General features: G+C 37.5%; 1 protein-coding gene across 33 annotated transcripts in view; it reads right to left on the bottom strand.

Annotated features, from left to right (window-relative positions):
• PPHLN1 (periphilin 1) overlaps positions 1 to 23,102 on the bottom strand; it is a 226,930-nt gene that overhangs the window by 93,475 nt on the left and 110,353 nt on the right. For 21 of the 33 annotated variants that reach the window (XM_063620175.1, XM_063620164.1, XM_055249117.2 and 18 more), the window contains 2 exons: positions 21,257 to 21,421; positions 18,098 to 18,159 (listed from right to left, as the gene is read on the bottom strand). In XM_063620175.1, the coding sequence (XP_063476245.1) occupies positions 18,098 to 18,159; positions 21,257 to 21,421 (227 nt within the window). The remainder of the gene's footprint in view (positions 1 to 18,097; positions 18,160 to 21,256; positions 21,422 to 23,102) is intronic. The other 12 variants (XM_063620170.1, XM_063620167.1, XM_063620169.1 and 9 more) reach the window with 1 other exon arrangement.

Below are 23,102 nucleotides of genomic sequence, written 5' to 3'. Positions count from 1 at the left end.
TACTTTACAGAGGATGATATGCTGAGAACTTCAGTAAAAGAGTCTTTATGCAGATAAAACATATGAAGTAAAGTAGGCAAAAATGTAGCTCACTAAACTAGGGGTCAGAAAATGTTTGCTCTTTCAAAAGCCAAATAATATTTTAGGCACTGTGGCTATATGGTCTCCATCACATCTTCTCAACATTCCTCTGACACAACAGCAGCCACTGATAACATATAAACAAATGGGCATGGCTGTGTTCCAATATAATTTTATTTACAAAAACAGACAGCTGGCCAGATTTGGCCTATGGGTTGTAATTTGTCAATCTCTAATCTAAATAATTATGCACTTCCTGAAAGTTTTCAAGCACAATTTATTAAAGAAGAAAGAGGCTACCTACAGCTTTATATTTCCCACAGAATATCAAGAAAGGTATGGATTTTTTCACCTCATCTTTTACCAATATCTTAAAATTTTTGTGCTTTAAAAGTTTAATTGTATTTTGGAAAGAAAAATTAATTAATGATAGAAATGTTTTGGCTGGTTCATATTTTGTTCTCTACCAGAGATCTGACGAAAAGCCCTTCTTAAAATATGTTGCACAGAACACTAATCCACAAAATATTAGTATTTCCCATTCTACTATAAAAGGGGGTTCTGTGAGTAAATAACTTTGAGAAACACATTTACTTAGAGTTCCACATCTCAGATTACTCCTTAATGGCAGATACAGATTCAACAATTAATTCATCTACTTATATATGGCCTTTTGACCTTATTCTAATTAACCTCTCTGAGCTTCATTTTCCTAACCTCTCCAGACACAGCAATTCTGACATGAATGGTATCTATATTACAATTTCAGGTTTTAGTCTTTCCATCATCAGTTATCACATTTTTAACCTTATATGAATACATGGATTCTCAAGCTTTAAAATATTTTATATAACTGAGACAATTTGGGGAGGAAAGCAATCGATTCTTATTATAACACATATCATGATAAATTCAGGTGAATTGAAAAGCTAAATGTTTGGATGGAAAAGACAGAAGAAAAAGACCCCCCATCCACCCAAAACAACTGTAAGAAAAAAAAAATTTGTAAGTATACAGGAAGAGCCATTTTGTATCAAAATACCAAGTATAAACTATATACAGAAAGGCCTCTAAGGTGAAAATTAGAATTAGATTTAAAGCAAATTTCCAATTAAAAGAGAAAATTTCAACATCAATGCTAGTCTTAAATATTAATATTTAATAATTTATTTTTGGCTGGGCACAGTGGCTCACACATGTAATCCTACCACTTTGGGAGGCCGAGGCGGGACGGATCACTTGAGGTCAAGGAGTTCAATACCAGCCTGGCCAACAAGGTGAAACCCTGTGTCTACTAAAAATACAAAAATTAGCTGGGCGTGGTGGTGCACACCTGTAGTCCCAGCTGCTTGGGAGGCTGAGGCAGGAGAATCGCTTGAATCCAGGAGGCGGAGGTTACAGTGAGCCAAGATCGCGCCACTGTACTCCAGCCTGGGGCAACACAGCAAGACTCTGTTTCAAAAACATAAGAATAATAATGATTTACTTTTAATCTTTTAATGAATGCTAGCAAAACCACTAAGAATAAGATGAACACACTAATAAAAAACAGACAAATGATATGAAGATAATTCAATGGAAGACAGACAAAAAATATCACCTCACTAAATATTAATATTTAAGGACAAAGTTAAAATAAGTTTTCTCTATTAAATAGGCAAATGATCTCCTCTAACCAGTTACTGTGCCAAAGAATTAGATCTAGGAAAGGGTTTTGTTTAGATGTAAGGTAAGACATAAGGTTGCTTAGTTTGACCTTTCCATGGTGTCTTAATTAAAAAAAAAAAAAAGAAACTAAGACTTTGATTTTTCATTTTTACTTGATTTATCATAAATTGTGTTTTTATACTAGGGGATAAAAATTTAACAGAAATAGGACTCAACTGTTCTGTAAAACTAACATCATGTGCACTAGTATCTAAGAGTATTCACAGAGTACTCACCATTATTCATAGTAGCTGTATATGTACCTCTGTTAGTGTTGGAAGGAAAATTAAACAGTAATAAACATCAAGATACCCTTCTCATTTATGGATTAGTGGAATTCTTTATAAATAATCTCTTCTTTTTTCCCTCAGATATAGAAACTCTCATGGTTGACATTTGAAACCTAGTGCAAACTATGTTCAACAGTTAATTGTGATGAGAAGAATGAGAAAGAATTAAAAGCATTCTGCAACATTTTGTGAAACTAAGCCTAGAAAAAGTCAGATATTTACAGACATGAATGTACGGATGTGTACAGAGAGAAAAAAACTTGTTCATGAAGATAAGAAAGGTGTTCTGACAGTCAGAAAAGTATAATATTTGCAGTCCTAAATAATATTTTATCTCTGTGTGGACCCTAAAAGTTTAACCCTGATTTGTGGGCCAGAGTAGTATTTCCCTTTTTAGGACCATTAAATCCCTAGTGATTGCTAGCCAAACCCAAGTGTTGCATATTATTCGTGATAAAGCTTAAGTAGACACTTAATCTTTAAAAAAATTCACTCAGCCTCCAGGAAAGTTCTAAAACCTGTGTCTAAAATGCCAACTCACAACTAGGGCACGGTGGCTCAGGCCTGTGATTCCAGCACTTTGGGAGGCTGAGGCAGGCAAATTGCTTGAGCCCAGGAGTTACAGACCAGCCTGGGCAACACAGGGACAGGGAAACCCTGTCTCAAAAACAAAAACAAAAACAAAAACAAAAAAAAACAAGAAAGGCTGGGCGCAGGCTCACGCCTGTAATCCCAGCACTTTGGGAGCCAAGGAGGGCAGATCACCTGAGTTCAGGAGTTCCAGACCAGCCTGGCCAACATGGTGAAACCCCATCTCTACTAAAAATACAAAAATTTGCCAGGCGTGGTGGTGTGTGCCTGTAATCCCAGCTACTCAGGAGGCTGAGGCAGGAGAATCACTTGAACCTGGGAGGCGAAAGCTGCCGTGAGCCGAGATTGCACCACTGCACTCCAGCCTGGGCAACAGAGACTCTGTCTCAAAAAAAAAAAAAAGTGTCCGATACTAGCGGTTAGCTGTAAAAACCACTCAGTATCAACTTGTATAATTTTGTTTGTGCAAGTATCATCTCGATTTTAAGAATTTTTTTGTTGTTTTATCAATAACCCTGAAGCATGCTAAATAGAGAAAGAGTATATTAAAGTCTGGACATACTTTTAATACTGTTCCATAAATCACCAGGTAAAAACTGCAAGTAAGACATAGGTCCATTTACCATGGAGAGAAAACTTACAACAAAAGCCTTCAAACTATAGGTTTCTAGCTATGTTGAAAATGAAGGTATCAACATGTATGATACAATGCATTCAATACAATGAACTATACAACGAATCAAAAAGGGCCTTTGAAGAAATATAAATAACAATACAACCAGGATTATGAGGCCTCCAAAAAACACATCTGATGAAACTGATGCTTTTTATTATTAAAGAGTACACAGCCTGAGAGTTAGGACAGTGTCTTTGGCTATATCGCAAACACTTCAGCTATACTGCGTGGCATATAAAAGACGCAAAGTCATCAGGAGAATGGAGGAAGGGAAGAACTAACACCCCATAAGGCACTGTCTCTCAAAATGTGGTCCTTGAACCATCTGTGATTGCAGATTACTTTAGATGCTTATTTGAAAAGCAGATTTTTGAAGCTCAGATTCTCCTGTTAATACAAATCCCCAAGGTAATTCCAGCCCCTCACATCCGTCAAACCAGGTAAGCAGTGATAGAACCCTCAGTGTCAGCAGATATATGTTCACCGGTTATGAGTAAAATTTGACAAAGTGGGAGAAAGGGATACAAGGGAAGGGAAGAGTGGGGAGATGGAAAGCATTTACTTCTTATTCTGAACCTCGTTTTTCTCTCCTTCCCACATCCAAATTTACACAAATATTCACATAAAATATTGGCTACTTCGTTTCCAGTCAACAGGGACTTCCAAAAAGAATTAAGATTTCAAGAATTATTTTGAGAAAGCAGCCTGGTAATTAGCAAGGCAAGCTTAAGAATAAGTGAAGTACAACCTCAAATATCTTTTATTTTAAATGTGGAAACGGAAAAGCACGGGCACTGCAACTTAAGCTAAGGAATTTTCCATATCACCTCTTCTTCTATCCTATCAAAAAATCAAACACCTGTCTGCCTGCTTGAGTTCAGATTAGAAGTTTGGTGGTCAAGTTCAAGGTTCTTTCCACAAAATCACATGTTTACAGTTAAAAGTATTCTAGGAAAAGTAGAACAAACAAACAAAAGTATTCTAGGCATAAGATATGGACTAAGAGATCTTCCAACTAGAACTTTTTTTGTTTGTTTTTAAGGCGGAGTCTCCCTCTGTCACCCAGGCTGGGGTGCAATGGCATGATCTCAGCTCACTACAACCTCCACCTCCCCAGTTCAAGCGATTCTCCCACCTCATCTTCCTGAATAGTTGGGATTACAGGCACACACCACCATGCCCAGCTAATTTTTGTATTTTTAGTAGAGACGGGGTTTCACCATCTTGGCCAGGCTGGTCTTGAACTCTCCATCTCAGGTGACCCGGCCGCCTCGGCCTCCCAAAGTGCTGGAATTACAGGCGTGAGCCACCACGTCCAGCCTAGAACATGTTCTTTAAGAAAAGAAATCTTATCTGTGTTATTCACAGTTTGATCTCTAATACCTAAAACAGTGCCTGCTCTTATAGAGGTAAGATATGCCTAAATTACTAAACAAAAATACCAAAAAATATAATGATTCAAACACAAAAGAAGTCTAACAATGACGAAAGAGTCAAGGCATCCCAGGAAGGTGAGAAACTCTGCCCCATGCAATTTTATCCAAGGACCTAGGGTGACCACTGTTCTACTATTTCAACATGTGGCTTTGAAGGTCACATATTTGATGTCATTCCACTCTGAGGCTTACCCTGCAACAAAAAAAAAAAAAGAAGAAGAAGAGGTAAATGTGTGTAGAAGAATACATGGAGAGCTCCTATTCACATTCCACTGGAGCTAGGTTGGTTATATGACCACGCCTGTCTGCAAGGATGGCTAGGAAATGTGGTCTAATCATGTGCCTAGGGAGTGTGAAGAATAGGCAGCAGTCACTGCAAGCATTTCAATGAAAAAATGTGGCATTCCAGGTGAAGATGTCTAATAGGCAGTGGGAAATAGAGATCTAGAGTTCAGAAGAAAAGCCAAAGCCAAAGATACAGATGTGTCAGTCATCAGAAGACAAAATACAGGTCAGTGTTTCTCAAAATTCCAGCCTCCAGACCATCTGCATCACAATCACCCTGTGGGTTTGTTAAAAATACAGATTCCAAGACTCCATTCACTGAATCAGAATCTCGAGATAAAGCCTCTAAATGAGCATCTAAGTGACTTTCATGGACACAAGTTTTAGAAACATAAGCAAAGGGAATTGCTGCCATTGATACAGAGAGATAAAGTTACCATAACTGAGAGAACATGGCCAAGAAAGTAATTGTTAACATGATCCTGTGGTTTCTGGACTTTGTCACTTCGTGCTATTTGTTAGACCAGTGGTTCTCAGGTCTAGCTTCACATTAGAATCACCTGATGAGCCCCCCCTTTTTATTATTTTATTTATTTATTTATTTTTATTTTATTTTATTTTTTTAAGAGATGGGAGTCTCACTCTGTTGCCTAGGCTGGTCTCAAGCTCCTGGCCTTAGGCAATCCTCCCATCTCAGTCTTCTGAGTAGCTGGGATTCCAGGTGCAAGCCACTGTGCCTGGCCTGATGAGCTTTTAAAAAATACTGATGCCCAGGCTTCACCCAAGACCAACGGAATGAGGTCTCCAAGTGTGAGACCCAGGCAGTAGCATTAAAAAAAAAAAAAAAAAGCCTTCCACATAATTCAGAGATTTAGAGTACTGCCAGGGTTGAGAACCACTGTATTAGTCAAACTATATTACAGGCTCTTCATTCCAGAGTCTCAGATTGTTACCCTACCCCAGAGACTGCAAACTCTGGGGTAAAAACTCTGCTTTTAATTAGCTGTGAACAACAAAAAAATCGAGAGATTTCGCATTTTAAAAATCTGGATTTCTGACTCCTTTTGAGGCAGGCCATGCTGGGCTTACATACCCAAATAGCAAAGATCGGCTGGTAACAAGAAGCAGCTGCTCCAATCTGGCATTCATTTCCGTTCTCTGCCTGGCTACTCTAAGTCTACAAGTAATATAGGATAATAAGAGCATTATCACCACAGACAAATATGTTACCTGTTTACCTGCAACCATTATAAGTACTGTATGTGTAGTGAATGTATTTGTGTACACAGTAATTTAAGTCAGCCTTATAAAAGCTTTCACATCCTCGGCCTCTTTATGAATCAACCCCTGTAACTTCTTCCTTTGAGACCTGGCATTTGAACACAAATACTACCTTCCATCAAGCTCCTGAGTAGTAAATGCACATTGAGAACCCTACTTCAAAGGCCTGGGCTATAGGAACCTCTAAATCCTCCATCTCCTAAGAAAACAGGAGATGTCCAAAAAATTCCTGATGTAAGTTCATGCCACCCTACTGTACCCCACATTACCAACCTCCCGGTAACTTCCTTGAATTCCCTAAAGGAGTTAACACAATGGCACAGTCCACATTGTTACCACAATCCTACCCACATCATGGATGACTTTCAAAATTCACATAATCTGTGCAATGCAGGTTCGTGTAGATTGACCATCTCCTCTCTGTTCACAATTCTTTAGCCATATGTGTAAATCCTAAACTCTGCCATTCATTATGGGGGTGTTCTGCAGCTGGATTTTTATTGCATTTTCACACTCTAATCACAATGTCTTATCCTTCAGTTTCTTTCACTCCTACAATAACTCCATCTCCACTTTACAAATGCCCTTAGTCTCCTATATTTTTGAGCAATCAATGAACCCCATTCTACTCACTGCCCTTTCAGGCTAAAGAACAGTATTTGGATCACTCTATAAATAACAAAAATTTTCCTGCCCTTGCAATTCTGATATATCATCTTAGCCAACCCAAAGCCTGAATCAATTCCAAAATCTGTGATTTCCTCACAGATATAGTTGGATTGCCATAACTAGAGAAAAATGCCACAAACCAACAGATTGGTCCCACTATAGCTTCATGGTCTCTAATTTCTACTGTGTTTTCAATTCCACTCAGTATTTTATAATTGATGACCTCAATCTCCCAAAATATACTGTTTCAAAAGTTTTATTTTCCACCCCAATCATAAACGTGTTGCCCAGGGTTCTGACTTTATAGTTCATCACTCTTGTCTAACTACATCTCCTTGGACAATCTCAATTTTGAATGTAGCTCCTCCCTTGAAACCATTCCTCCTATATATAGCAATATATACTGTACACACAGTAAATAAAAAATACAGATATTTCTCTCTGCCTTATTTCCACATCCAACAAGCATGCCTGTTAATTTTCTACTTCCTAGGTATCTGTCAAATTTAACACTTTTTCTCCATCCCAATTCCCCTTCTCCAATTCAGATATTCATAATTTCTTGTTCAATCTCCAGTGCCATCTTTAAAAGTCGTCCTCTACACTGAACACAAAATAAACTACAATCACATTAGTTTACTTTACCTCTCCTCTCCCTACCTGGTTAATATTTCTCAGCAGTTAGTATTTTCTTAGCAGTAACTGCTAATAGGATAAAGCTCCTACAGTGAACTTTTTCTAAAACCACAGCACAGGATAAGGGTTGCTTTGTCTTCCTCTAGCACTTACACAGCTTCACCCTGTTTCAAATTATGTTATCTACTTGTGCATTCATTTCACTCTCTAGATGGTAAGTTGGTGATATAAGCATGGTGCCCTACATATAAACATTTGTACCACGGAATTAGACCAAAGATGTTCTATAGTATTGTTTTCTGTCAAACAGTAAATTGCCTAAGATAAAACTTGCTACAGTAAAATTAAACAGAAAATCTACTCTATTTAAAAAAAATCAGTAAGTATGAAAATACTGAACACTATTTAATCAAAAATTTCCATAAGTGAATATAGAAAAGTACCCCAGCATTTTTTTTTTTTTTTTTCTAATTTTTTGAGACACAGTCTCAATCTGTCACCCAGGCTGGAGTGCAGTGGCGCAATCTCGGTTCACTGCAACCTCTGCCTCCCGGGTTCAAGTGATTCTCGTGCCTCAGCCTTCTGAGCAGCTGGGATTACAGGAGCATGCCACCACATCCAGATAATTTTTGTACTTTTAGTAGAGATGGGGATTCGCCATGTTGGCCAGGGTGGTCTCAAACTCCTGACCTCAAGTGATCCACCCGCCTCGGCCTCCCAAAGTGCTGAGATTACAAGCATAAGCCACCTGCCTGGCCTTTTTAAAAAATTTTTTGAGACAGAGTCTCACTCTGTCACCCAGGGTGGAGTGCAATGGTGTGATCATAGCTCACTGCAGCCTCAACCTCCCAGGCTCAAGCAATTCTCCCACATCAGCTTCCAAAGGTACCAAGTGCATGCCACCACATCCAACTAATTTTTTTTTTTTTTTTTTTTTTTTTTGTAGAAATGGGGTCTCCTTATGTTGCCCAGACTGGTCTCGAACTTCTGGGCTGAAGCTATCCTCCCACTTCAGCCTCTCAAAGTGCTGGGATTACAGGCGTGAGTCACCACACCCAGCCCCTAGCATTTAAAAATAAAGTATATTGGCCACTTGATGACACTCTTGTTCCATATTTTTAAACATTATATAATACTTTAAATCAGTTCCGTCCTAAGATTTATTACTATTATTATTTTATTTTCTTTTATTTTGAGACAGAGTTTCACTCTTGTTGCCCAAGCTGGAGTGCAGTGGTACAATCTTGGCTCACTGCAACCTCCGCCTCCCAGGTTCAAGCAATTCTCACGCCTCAGCCTCCTGAATAGCTGGGACTACAGGCACGTGCTACCATGCCTGGCTAATTTTTGTATTTTTAGTAGAGACAGGGTTTTGCCATGTTGGCCAGGCTGGTCTCAAACTCCTGGCCTCAAGTGATCTGCCCACCTCAGCCTCCCAAAATACTGGGATTACAGGTGTGAGCCACTGCGCCTGACCGCTAAGGTTTATTATAAGATCTCATAACTACAAGGGGAAAAAAATGACCTGAAAACAACCTCATTCTAAGTCACTAACTCTTGGTAGAGTATGGCATGTCTCTTTGATACAAAATGAAATAAATCCTGATATATTCTGAATTTCATCTATGTTTTGAAAAAATAGACAATATAATCATTGTGTAAATACAGAAACAAGATGAGCTGGTGATGACACACTTGAAATGTAGATAACTTCACCAGGCATGCCCAAATATGAAAGTGATCACTTTCAGAGCGGGGCGGGGCAGTGGGGAGTGGGCAGCAGGGAAAATGACAGAAAACTTGACACATTCTCTTTTCTTCCATTAGCTGTTATTTAATCCAGTTGCTTCCAATGATTCCACGCTTCCATTAGTAAAACACATTTGAATATAAACCACTAATACATGCATACTAGATTTATAAAGTATGTTCTACAACACGAAACACATAACAAAGTGAAAAAAAATAGCTAGAGTATAACGTTCCACTGCCAGTAATAGGCCTGTGGAAGATGGTGTGGAAGCAAGGTGGCCCTGTAACACCCATCCAGTGGTGGCAAACTACAAAAAAAAAAAATAATAATAAATAAATTAATTAATTTTTAAAAAGGTGCTGGAGAGAGCAAGAAGGAAAACTCACGGGGTCAGGGTAATAACCTAACCACATTTAGGGGTGTGAACAAACACAGTGATGATACTGGTGTCAGGTCTGGAATTTGACTTTACCTTACCTACATGGTTATAAATTAGACTGTTACTGTTTCCTGGATCCTAGCAGACTTCTGGGTCAGAGAAAACACTTTATCACTCATAGCATAGCAACACGAGCATTGGTATGTTTGTGTCAGTTCGTTCTGGTACCAAGTCCAGGGGCAACGTGATATAAGCCTAGATAAATGTGGCACATGCAGTGGGTGTGGGTCACAACTGAGGAACACTGAACTTAAGGAACCTACCGTTTTTACACCAAGCAATAAGCAAGCCTGCTGTATGACAAAGAAGGAGACATTACTCTGGCCTTCAAGATTGCTCATTACAAACACATCTCTGAGAACTACCTTGAATAATGAGTGACCAGGGTCTTGCATATCTTGGCAAGATGTGCAGGAGTGCAAGACACCCATGGAGGACTGTCTCTCCTAACAACTGGGAGCCAGATTTCCCATAGATGGAAAAAGGAGATAAAAGTATGCAATAAAGGAAAAGGTATTGCCATGATCTCATAGTCAAGAATACACATAAACACTGTATAAAAATAAATGCAGAAGTAAAAGTCTGTGTGTGTCTGTGTGTTCAGATTCTTCGCTTCAAAAAATCACTCTCCACTATAGAAGGCCTGTGCTCCTTGGAGAAACACCTGAATTTAGAGTAAGGCAGAGAAGCCTAAGAGACTGAAACATCTTGTGTCAGAAAGAGGTGACCAAAGAATGACATGGACATGTCAAAACAACACAGATGACCTTGGTTTGGCAATGGATTCTTAGATATGACACCAAAAGCATGAGTAACAAAAGAAAAAAATTAGATAAATTGGACTTCATCAAAATTTAAAATGTGCATCAAAGAACACTATCAATAAAGTAAAAAGACAATCGACAGAATGGAAGAAAATATTGCAAATCATATATCAGGTACAGTTTAATATCATACTCCTAAAATTCAACAACAGAGAGACAAAAAACCCAGTTAAAAAAAATCAAAAAACTCAAAACAGACACTACTCCAAAGATATACGAATGACCAATAAGCACAAGAAATGATGTTCATCATCACTAGTCATCATTAGGAAAATGCAAATCGAAACCACAATGAGATATGACTTCACACTCATGAGGATGGTTACACACACATGACACAGACACACATATGGAATATAACAAGCATTGGCAAGAATGTGGAGCAACTGGGAACTTTATACATTGCTAACAGGAAAGTAAAATGGTGCTGCCACTATGGAAAATGGCTTGATGGTTCCTCAAAAAGATAAGCATAGAATTACCATATGATTCAGTAATTCCACTCTTACATATGTACCCAAAAAACTGAAAACACAGACTCAAAAGAGATATTTGTATGCCAATGTTCACTGTAGCATTATTCACAATGCCAAAAGTTGAAAACAATTCAAATGTGGGTTTCTGTACCCACTAGGATTAAATTAATTCTATTCAACACTGTCAATAGAATTAATGCTCATGAATTGTGTACTTAAAAATTGTGTAAATGGCATACTTTATTATGTTACATATATTCTGTCACAAGCAAATATTTGAAAAACAAAACCAACCAACCAACCAACCACAGAAGCTAACTTGAAGGGACTCTCACTGGCCAAATTTGAGCATCAAAATAGTGACAGCAATGAATTACAACTCACTGAATAAAATAGGAATCTATTAGTCCATACACATATAAACAAAGTTTTGTCTGTTTTAAGGGGGTAAAGAGGTGAAGAGAATGTTCTTCCTTACAATAGAATGCTAGCACAATAACTATAGAAAGAATGGGCTAAGCACCCATTAAAACCCATTATCTTTGTCTTAGTAGGGTTGGACTGCTGTAACAAATTACCATAGGCTTAAAGAACAAACTATTTATATTTCTCATAGTTCTGGAGCTGGGAAATCCAAGATCAAGGTACCGGCAGATCTGGTGATGAGTGAGGACTTTCTTCTTGGTCTGACGATGGTTGTCTTCTCATTGTATCCTCACATGGTGGAGAGCAAGCTCTTATGTCTCTTCTTAATAACGCACCAATCCCATTCATGAGGAATCCACCTTTATGACCAAATCTCACCTCCCAAAAGGCCTAACCTCCTAATACTATCACAATGGGGGGGCTGAGGTTTCAACATGAATTTGGGGGGACACAAATACTATGTCCATAGTATTAATAATTAACTCAGGCAAAACCATCAGTGGATGCTAAAACTAGCAGCTGAAAGTGGAACAGGAAATGACTCAATCATATAGTTTCAAAGTGTCTCCACACAAAGCAATTTCAGGGGGAAGGACAACTTAATAGTAAAGAAACTTTGCAGACTCCATCTTAAACAAGTGATAAAAGTCAACTATACCAATAACGGCACAAACCAACATGTGCAGCTTATAGGAAGAAAAAGAATTCAGCAGCTGGGCGCGGTGGCTCATGCCTGTAATCCAAGCACTTTGGGAGGCCAAGGCGGGCAGATCACGAGGTTAGGAGTTCAAGACCAGCCTGGCCAACATAATGAAACCTCGTCTCTACTAAAAATACAAAAATTAGCCAGGTGTGGTGGCACACGCCTGTAGTCTCAGCTACTCGGAGGCTGAGGCAGGGGAATCACTTGAATCTGGGAGGCAGCGGTTGCAGTGAGCCGAGACCACACCATTTTACTCTAGCCCGGGTTGCAGAGTGAGACCTCATCTCAAAAAAAAAAAGAATTCAGCATCACTTCAGGAACTGTCCTGGCAAAAACGTATAACCTAGACCTAATCTCTAATCATGAAGAAACACTGGACAAACCTAAACTGAGAAAGAAAAAAAACAACTTGCCCTGTATTCAACTTGCCAAAACCACTAAACCATAAAAATCAAGGGAAGACTAAGGAGCTGTTCCAGATTGAAGAAGCTTATGAAAATGTGATTTATGAGCCCAGATTAAATTTTTTTGCCATAAAGCACATTACTGGGGACATTTCTGGAGACATTAATGAAATCTCTAGTGAAGGGTTACAGGAGTTCTCTCAGTTATTCTTGCAATTTTTCTTTTTTGAGACGGAGTCTAGCTCTGTCACCCAGGCTGGATGGAGTGCAATGGGTGATCTCAGTTCACTGCAGCCTCCATCTCCTGAGTTCAAGTGATTCTCCTGCTTCAGCCTCCTGAGTAGCTGGGACTACAGGTGTGTGCCACCACGCTTGACTAATTTTTGTATTTTTTGTGGAGACGAGGTTTTGTCATAATGGCCAGGCTGGTCTCAAACTCCTGACCTCACATGATCTGCCTGCCTCAGCCTCCCAAAATGTTGGAATTACAGGAGTGAGCCATCGCACCTGGTCAATTTTTCAAATCTTTTAATATTTTCTTCCTACAGCACAAAGAATCACTTTGTACACCCCACTGACAAAAACAAAAATACTGACATGGCTTTCCTAATTGCTCAGAACATTACCAATAGATATAACTATTCTCTTTGCATGGTTTACAATGCATTAAATCTTTTTCTACAACAACAGCTATTTTCTGTTCACAAAGTCTTTCAAGTAGGAAATCTTCAACGAGCCCACCTGATATAGAGAACAGCTTACAGAAGCCAGATAGATGCCAGGCAGTAAAAGCTATAGCTTACTGTGATAGCATAAAACCTGAGACATTATTGAAGATACTCAGACATCAAGTGAAGACACAGGCAGGTACGGACAGTACAAATACTCTCTATTCCCTGCTTTTTCTTCATAAAAATTATGTTTTGTTATTTGTTAAATATGTATAATTCATATTAAAATGTAGGCTACATGAAGACAGAGGCTTTAAATTCCCAGAGACTAGAAAAGCATTTCACATATCAGATACCACTAGAAATATTTAATAAATGAATGAATATACCATACAGAATGAACTCCATACTCTGAAAACAGAGAACATACCTTGTTTTAATGCCCATGGTATAGTTATGGAAGCGGATCAACTAATGAACCATTAATAATCAATGGATTTTGAAAGTAAAATTACAGTACAGGCAACATTGTGATCACAGAATAATTAGAATACGGTATGTCAGAATCTGTGTAAATTACTATATATAAGAATCATGGGATACTGTCATGGCATTACTTAAAGGAAATTTCAAACTACTTAGTAAATAAGAAAGAAAAATAAACTAATTATCTAAATTAAAATGTTAAGATTTTTATTAAAAAAATAAAACACACATGTTAAAGCATTTTTAGCAGGCAAACTGACATCTATCAATATTTACAATACATACATATACGCACTGACCCAGAAATTCTGCTTCTAGTAACCTATCTCATAAAAACTAAAGTACTATTTCACGAAAATATTATGTACTAGAATTTACTGCAGCACTGTTTTGTACTGTAAACAGAGTGACTAGCTAAATTATTTGACATATCCTCATCATGGACTATTACTTGACCATTAAAAAGACTCAATTTGGCCGGGAACAATGGCTCATGCCTACAATCCCAGCACTTTGGAGACCAAGGCAGGAGGATCGCTTGAGCCCAGGAGTTCAAGACCATCCTAGGCAATAAAGTGAGACCTCATCTCTACAAAAAAGTTAAAAAATAAAATAAAATAAAATAGATGGGTGTGGTGGCACACACCTGTGGTCCCAGCTACTCGGGAGGCTGAGGCAGGAGGAATGCTTAAGCCTGACAGATCAAGGCTACAGGGAGCCGTGATCACACCATTGCATTCAAGCCTGGGCGACAGAACTTTGTCTCAAAACAAACAACAAAAAGAGACTCAATTAAATGATCAAAAACCCTAAATGTTTATGAATATAAAGAAAAATATGGAAGAACTTATACCAAGATGTTATCATGGCTGTGGGGATTAGAGATTTATATATATATTTTCATTTCATTTATGTAAAATTTTATATACATACACGAAATGTTATTTTAAAAAGACAGGAAGAGAAAATTAAAATTAACATAAAAACTGTTATTTTACAAACTGAAAAATCACAATGGCAAAGATATAGAATCAACCTAAATGTCTGTCAATGGATGACTGGATAAAGAAAATGTAGTACATATATACAATGGCATACTATTCAGCCATAAAAAAAGATTGAAATCATGTCTTCTGCAGCAACATGGATGGAACTGCAGACCATTATCTTAAGTGAAACAACTCAGAAACATAAAGTCAGAGACTGAATGTTCTCACTTCTCACTAATAAGTGGGAGCTAAATAATGTGTACATATGGACATAGTGGAATGAGAGATGAGAGATTTGGAAGGGTGGGAGGCGAGTGAGGGATGAGAAATTACTTAATGGGTACAATATACATTATTCAAGTGGTGGATACAGTAAAAACCCAGACTTCACCACTACACAATATATTCATGTAACAAAATTGCACTCGTATCCATCAAATTTATACAAATAAAAAATAATAAAAATAAATAAAAACAAGCTAAAATAAATTTCTTTGGAGGTATTTCTTTGGAGGAGAAAGATAAGCCACTAGCTGATCTAATTTTTAAAAGTGTTTTGCAATTCTGCTTTTCACATAGGTCTTAATTATGTCAGATATTATTTGGATATATCAGCCTCCAATGTCATGTTTTTGAAATGTTTGTCCCAGCACACTATTTACTGAAAAGTTCATTCTTTCTCCATTGGATTTGTAATGCCACTGCTACTGTACCCCAAACTCCAGATATATCTAGGTTTATTTGCAGCTTCTGTTTCACTGGTCTATTTGACATCAACAGTACAACACTGTTTACATCACTACAGCTTTATAATTATGCACATATGGTATCTTGAGTCTTCACATCTTTTCAAGGCATGTTGGCCACTTAGCCCTTTACTCTTTCATATTAGTTTTAAAATCAACGTGTCAACTTCCATGCAAAATAAAAAATAAAAAAAATTTTGATTTTTGACTGGAACCAAATTGAATTATCACCTTAATTTGAGAACTCACATTTATATGATACTGAGTCTTCCTCACTAAGGATGTCATGATTCTCCTTTTACTCTGATTTACTTTTATTTCCTTTAGAAATGACTTGTAATTTCCTTGCATAGGCCTTATACACTTTTGGTGAGTTTATTCCTATTACTCATTACAGTTTTCATGCTATAGTATTTTGAAAACAAATTTTCTAATTTATGCTGATAGTTGATCTTATTACATTGAACCTTGCTAATTTCCTAATAGTTCTTACAGTCTATAGACTTTCCTAGATTTTCTGCATAATTATATTATCTTTAAGTAGTTGTGTTTTTCATTATAATTCTTACAACTTATTTATTTTTCGCTTTACTATAGGGGTTGTTATCATGTTGAGTGGAAGCAATGACTAGGTGTCATTGTTTTGTTCTGATTTTAAAGCAAATGTTTCGGCCGGGCGCGGTGGCTCACGCTTGTAATCCCAGCACTTTGGGAGGCCGAGGCGGGTGGATCACGAGGTCAGGAGATCGAGACCACGGTGAAACACCGTCTCTACTAAAAAAATACAAAAAATTAGCCGGGCGTGCTGGCGGGCGCCTGTAGTCCCAGCTACTCGGAGAGGCTGAGGCAGGAGAATGGCGTGAACCCGGGAGGCTGAGCTTGCAGTGAGCCAAGATCGGGCCACTGCACTCCAGCCTGGGTGACAGAGCGAGACTCCGTCTCAAAAAAAAGAAAAAATAAAGCAAACGTTTCTAATTTTACCATTCGGTACAGCAAATGCCCAATTATCCGGTCAAGGAAATTCTCTTTCCATTCCCAGCTGGCTATTTTTATAACTACTTAGTGATTAATTTTATCAAACCATTTTTTTCGGCATCTATTCTATTGCTTCTTTCGGAAGAAACAGTCTGCCATGGGTTCTGAATGTCCCTGCACATAATTGTCATGTATGCCAAATTCCAAGACCTAACTATCCACTGACACTGAACAGTTTCTGTAGCTAGTTACAGAGACGATTAAATAGGTTAAGGTGACCACAATGTGATTACTATGGCAGGTCACTCCCAGGGAAAGGAGGAATGGCTTGCTTTCTGCTTTCTACAAAAGGTACCAAGCTCTTGACCCTGGGTTCCACAGCCACAGTGTATCCCACCGTGTGCATAGTCACCATCTGTGCCTATCACATTGCCCTGTGGGATTTGGGGACAGGGAACCTGCACTACAATGCTGATCCTCCTGCTGATTGCTGTGCTGTGAATAAAAATCTGTCTTGCTCTGATCCACTGAATCTTGTCTACTTTTGGCATCTTTGGAGTTGTGACAGTTGATGCCTTGCCACTCTCTATGAGACTGGGGTTATTTTCCCTGATAGTTCATAAGAAATCTCTACAAGGCTCCTTTTACAACTTTTAATACCACCACTGTGATGTCATTTAAAAACAAAAACTATCAATCGATTTAAATGTGTCCATTGTTTCCTGCCCACAACTATTCTATTAGATGCCCTCTATAAGTAATCAAAGCCAACAATGATTGAGGCCCTTGCAAAATGTGTTTCCCAAAAGAACTTTATTAATTAAAGAAACTGAGATAATGCCTTATAATAGACTTTGTAAGAACCCAAATATTTCCAGAATGAAAAAAATGCCTTACTTTCTAATTAAGCAAACCTATCAAATCAAATTCTAAAGCAAACCTCATAATCCATACCACAAATTAATAATTTAATAATTAGCTTGCAAAACTAAATCACAATAGTTTCTTTTTTTTTTTTTTAGACGGAGTCTCACTCTGTTGCCCAGGCTGGAGTGCAGCTGCACAATCTCAGCTCACTGCAACCTCCACCTCCCAGGTTCAAGCAATTCTCCTGCCTCGACCTCCCGAGTTGCTGGGATTACAGGCACCCGCCACCATGCCCAGCTAATTTTTTTTCCTTTTTTTTTTTTTTTGGTATTTTTAGTAAAGGCAGGGTTCCACCATGTTGGCCAGGGTGGTCTCAAACTCCTAACCTCAAGTGATTTGCCCGTCTTGGCCTCCCAAAGCACGGAGATTAACAGTGTGAGCTACCGTACCAGGCCCAAATATTTTTAAATTTTTTTTATGAGTTACAAAATGCCAAGAGATGTGGAACACTAGTTATCAGTGCTATTATACTGCATAGTCACAAAAAGAATATAATGCTTATTGCTTTCAAAATTTAAAATCCCCGTAAAATATTTCATCTATGTGCCTTGAGTCTGTATTTCCAAAGCAGACATCTCGGTGAGTCAAGCATCAAAGTACTTATGCTATTATTTTTATCCTTTTACCTGTATTCAGGTTGCCTGCTTGCAGAATGATCATCTCTTGTCCATCTATAACCAGATTCATCCTGTAACATAAAAAAGCTACTTAGCTATTTGTTTACATTATTTCGGACAAGTGGGATATATCTAACAATACTACCAGAAACTAGACTGAATTTCCCTAAACTTCAAAGGCATAAAAAGGGAAAAACATTCAGCAAGTCATCCATTTCAACAACTGAAAGAGTAGACTGACTGAGAACCTGTGGTACCATTTATCTCTACTAAAATGCTTAAATTATTTCTTTGGTAGACTCAAACAACCTAATTGCCAAAGATACATATATCAATATCACAACAGTAAAGGGCTATTTGAGGACAAAGTCTAAATTTAATAAAGCACACATTTCTCAATCTCACATTTTTCTTTCTGTCAAGTTCTCTCACCAATTTTCAGATTCAAGCCCAATGAAAAACTTGCTACTTTCCCATTTTTCCTGCTCAAGTTTTATTTTCTCACCTTATTTTCAATTAAAAACCAAACTGGAAACAATATAAGAAACTGTCACTTATTGATAATCTATATCAGAGTAAGATTTAAATTTATTTAAGTTTAAATAAATTTAAAATTAATCAAACAAAGCACATTTTGTTCTCCAAGACATATTTGCAAAGGTACATAAAAAAGAACCATATAGCAATCCACAGCAAATTACTTTAAAATTACACACAGAATTGGCCAGGTGCAGGGGCTCACGCCTGTAATTCCAGCACTTTAGGATGCCAAGGAGGGTGTATCACCTGAGTTCAGGATTTCGAGTCCAGCCTGGCCAACATGGTGAAACCCCATCTTTACAAAAATTAGCCGGGCACGGTGGTGCGCGCCTATAGTCCCAGCTACTCGGGAGGCTGAGGCAGAATTACTTGAACCCGAGAGCCGGAGGTTCTAGTGAGCCAAGATCGTGCCACTGCACTCCAGCCTGGGCAACAGAATGAGACTCTGTCTCAAAAAATAAATAAATAAAATTATAGATAGAATAATACAATATGCAAATTACATATCAGGAAAACGGATTCATCTAAAATAAATACCCTCATCTTCCTCTTTAGCATCACACACTCTATTCTTATATAAATAAAACATAATCATTTTCCATCTCAACATTAAATATAAACACAACTCAAAACTTAACAGTGATAATAAAATATTAAATCAAGTAATCTGTTTGCATTACATAACTGAACTCTATATAAGAATTAGTGTCATGAGACTCTTAAGGATCACAAGTATGCCTGTTGTTTGTTTGAAGGGAATTTAAAGAAAAAATGTTATACACACAAAAGTATAAAGACAAACATAACTGGTAACAATATTAGAAAAAACTGCCATTGAAGCTTTATTATGCTACAAGTTTTTAGAAAAAAAAATCATTTTCATGAGGTTTCAAATCCAAACTGGTCCAATGAATAGAAAACTCACATAGGGTTTTCATAAAAGTGGTAACAACTGAGACGGTGCACTAAAATCTCAAACTTTCACCACTATTCAACTCATCCATGTAACCAAAAGCTACCTGAACCCCAAAAGCTACTGAAATAAAATAAAAATTTAATAAGTATGAGGACCACAGAAAAGCAGCATGACATTCAAAAGCTGAATAAAATAAAAATCAATTCCGTGAAAACTAAGAAAGCTATAAAACCCCAAACTTTAGAAACAAACACGAGAAAACACTGAATAGTCTCATTATGACTTTGGAATTGTTAGGGGTCACTATGATGCAGTAGTAAGAGAAACCAGACTCCCATACATACCGATCCTGAGTAAATCACCTTACCTCCATTTCTTCAAGCGTAAAGTATGTAAACTAATTCCAACAGCCAATGTGAGGTCAAATTATTTTATAAACGGGGTTTGAATATGTACTGTTAATTGTCATATTATACAGTAGGAAAGGGGGAAAAAGAGAAAAGGTGGGAAAACAACCTAGCTGAGGAATACTGAAAACATGCAAGGTAGGACAGAGGAATTCCATCAAGGAATAATATTAAGTTCAATTACAGATTACTGCAACATTAAATACATACTTCTAGATTATTAAGAATGCTCAAGAGAAGCAAGTTGTAATAGTAATAACAGCAGCTAACTTATTTTTTTTTTTTGAGACAAAGTCTCGCTCTGTTGCCCAGGCTGGAGTGCAGTGGCATGATCTTGGCTCACTGCAACCTCCACCTCCCAGGTTTAAGCAATTCTCCTGCCTCAGCCTCCCAAGTAGCTGGGATTACAGGCACCCACCACCACAACTGGCTGATTTTTGTATTTTTAGTAGAGACAGGGTTTCACCATGTTGGCCAGACTGGTCTCGAACTCCTGACTTCAGGTGATCTACCTACCTCAGCCTCCCAAAGTGCTGGGATTACAGGTGTGAGCCGCTACGCCCAGCCAGCTAACATTTTTAAATTGTTTCCTGTGATGATGTTTTGAGTGCTTTCTAATCTCAGTTAAGAAATAGTATTTAGGCTGGGAGTGGTGGGTGGCTCACGCCTATAACCCTAACACTTTGGGAGGCCGAGGTGGGCAGATCACTTGAGGTCAGGAGTTCGAGACCAGCCTGGCCAACATGGTGAAACGCTGTCTCTACTGAAAACACAAAAAATTAGCCAGGCATGGTGGCACGTGCCTGTAATCCCAGCTACTTGGGAGGCTGAGGCAGGAGAATCACTTGAACCCAGGAGGCACAGGTGCAGTGAGCCAAGATCGCACCACTACACTCCAACCTGGGGGACAGAGTAAAGACTCTGTCTCAAAAAAAAAAAAAATTAAGTGGGTTATCTAGTAAGAAATGGTAACCACCTGCTCATCACCTATTAAGTACCAAGACAACAGATTACCTTTAAATGGTTTTGCAAATCCCTGCCAATTCAGGGGAATAAAAAAAGCAGGCTGGTTGGAATTAATTTCATTTAGATAGTGCCATCCAGAGTGCTTACCTACTTTGTCCAGTACCCCAAGATTCTTGACTACTAGGTCCCATCTGACAGCTCCAGCAGGCAATTCACACGAGAGCATCAAGCAGAAAGTGTTTATTCAACTGCTTTCATGGCCGTCACATAAATTTTTAAATTACATTAATTTTAAACTTATAAGAAATAACAATTAGTACATGGGGGAAATTTACATACTCCTCTGTGAGGTGGACCACTTCTTCGATCATGAGAAAAACTGCGGCCCTCGTCATAGTCTCGGTAATCAACATGACTGTAATATCTATTGTAGCTTCCTTCACCAGGTCTGTCTAGCAGTGGTGGTTTCTTTGGCACAATATTAACTAGTCTATTGTAGCCATCCTAAAACAGACAAAAAGAAATATATACAAATCACTAATTTCTCTATTTGGTTTTGGAAAGGTTTTTAAAAAGCACAGGAGTTCTTACCCTTAATCAAATGACCTAAATGTATAAACAAAAGCATTAATGAAATAACATAAATATAACTAATACTAAGGTCTTCACATGGATTAAAGAAAATCAAGTTGTTCAACGAAGAAAGCCAGGTGTTCAAAATGACATGCAGCAATGTGAAAACCAATCATAAGTAAAAGAAAAAATACAATATTATCATTTTAATAAAAAATAAACTTAAGACAGAATGTTACAGTAGCTCTACCCCTAATTGCCTAACAATTTTAGAAATAAAATTATGTAAGACAGCTCTCATATTTGGCCTACTATACTATTTAGAAGAAATATAAGCTATTTACACACTAGCAACAGCTAATGATGATACTGAGCCAGAATGATCAAAAGGAAACATTTTGCTATTTTTCCAGCAGTAATGGAGAGAGGAGAGCCTTTGGCTTTATAGGTCTAGAAGCAAAATAAAAGCTGATATAAAATTTGAACTAATTTTCAAAGTACTGGAATACATTGTTAATGTTTTAAAAAAAAAAATGAGTAGGTTTTTTTGTGAGACTTGGGGAATTGGACACAGGGAGAACATACGTCTTAGGTTAGTAGCTGCTATAAAATAACAAAAACGATTATCCACAGAAAGAAGTAGAGAGCTACAGAACATATATCTGTACATAATCTGGTCTTGGGCATTCATGGCACATCAATCAATATCAAATGAGATATATGTTAAAAAAAACTGTAAAGCCTGATATAACATAAGATCAATATGAATTAACTAATCTGGAAAAAAACAAAACTTACAAAATATAAAGCCCAACCTTCAGAGCTGTTTATCTATCATCCCAAGCCTGTAAAATGAAATTAATACTAACACCTACCTCATGGCATTGTGAGGACTAAATGAGAAATGGAATGCAAAGTGTTTAGTACCGTGTTCAGGCACCCACTAAGTGCTCAAAAAATGTTTGCTATATTGATTACTACTGTGCAAATCTACGGAAAAAAATACTAAGTACCTCAAACTGTTTCCTTAAATTACTTCTTAGCCCTAATAACTATAACGATTCAATTGTTATTAAATGACTAAATACTATTCAAATCTCTCAATAGGTAGGAAATTTGTCAATGGGTCAGGAAAAAATAAAATCAGTAGTTTGTATTTATTTGAGAGCTTAAAAGATCTAACTAATTTTTCCCATGGGGATCTAAGGTGGTTACCTCCTTCAGTATGTTAGATATTAAATTATAAGATATATTCTACATTTACATAAAATATGATACACAAATGAATATATTGACTCATTCTTCTACAAATTACCTTTCACAGAGATTTCAATTAAATTTAAGTAAATACTAAGCTGCCAAAAAAAAGGAAACTGGCATTAAGCCAAAATTAGTAAAATTACAATTTACATCATTTCTAATTGAAAATTTGTCACTCATCAGAATAACTGACTTCTCCAAATTCCAATAAACCATAACAATCCATTACACAATATCCTTGTTTGTTTGTGTACGATTATTTGGAGGGATGGTGGGGTGAGTATGCATGCCTAAACACTTCTATGAGTAGAGAGCTTATTATTTTACAAAGCACTCTGTTCCTTTGTTCAAC

Source organism: Symphalangus syndactylus, chromosome 17 (assembly GCF_028878055.3).
Source record: "Symphalangus syndactylus isolate Jambi chromosome 17, NHGRI_mSymSyn1-v2.1_pri, whole genome shotgun sequence".
In the NCBI taxonomy this organism is placed as follows: domain Eukaryota; kingdom Metazoa; phylum Chordata; class Mammalia; order Primates; family Hylobatidae; genus Symphalangus; species Symphalangus syndactylus.
This window is presented reverse-complemented; position numbering and strand designations above follow the sequence as displayed.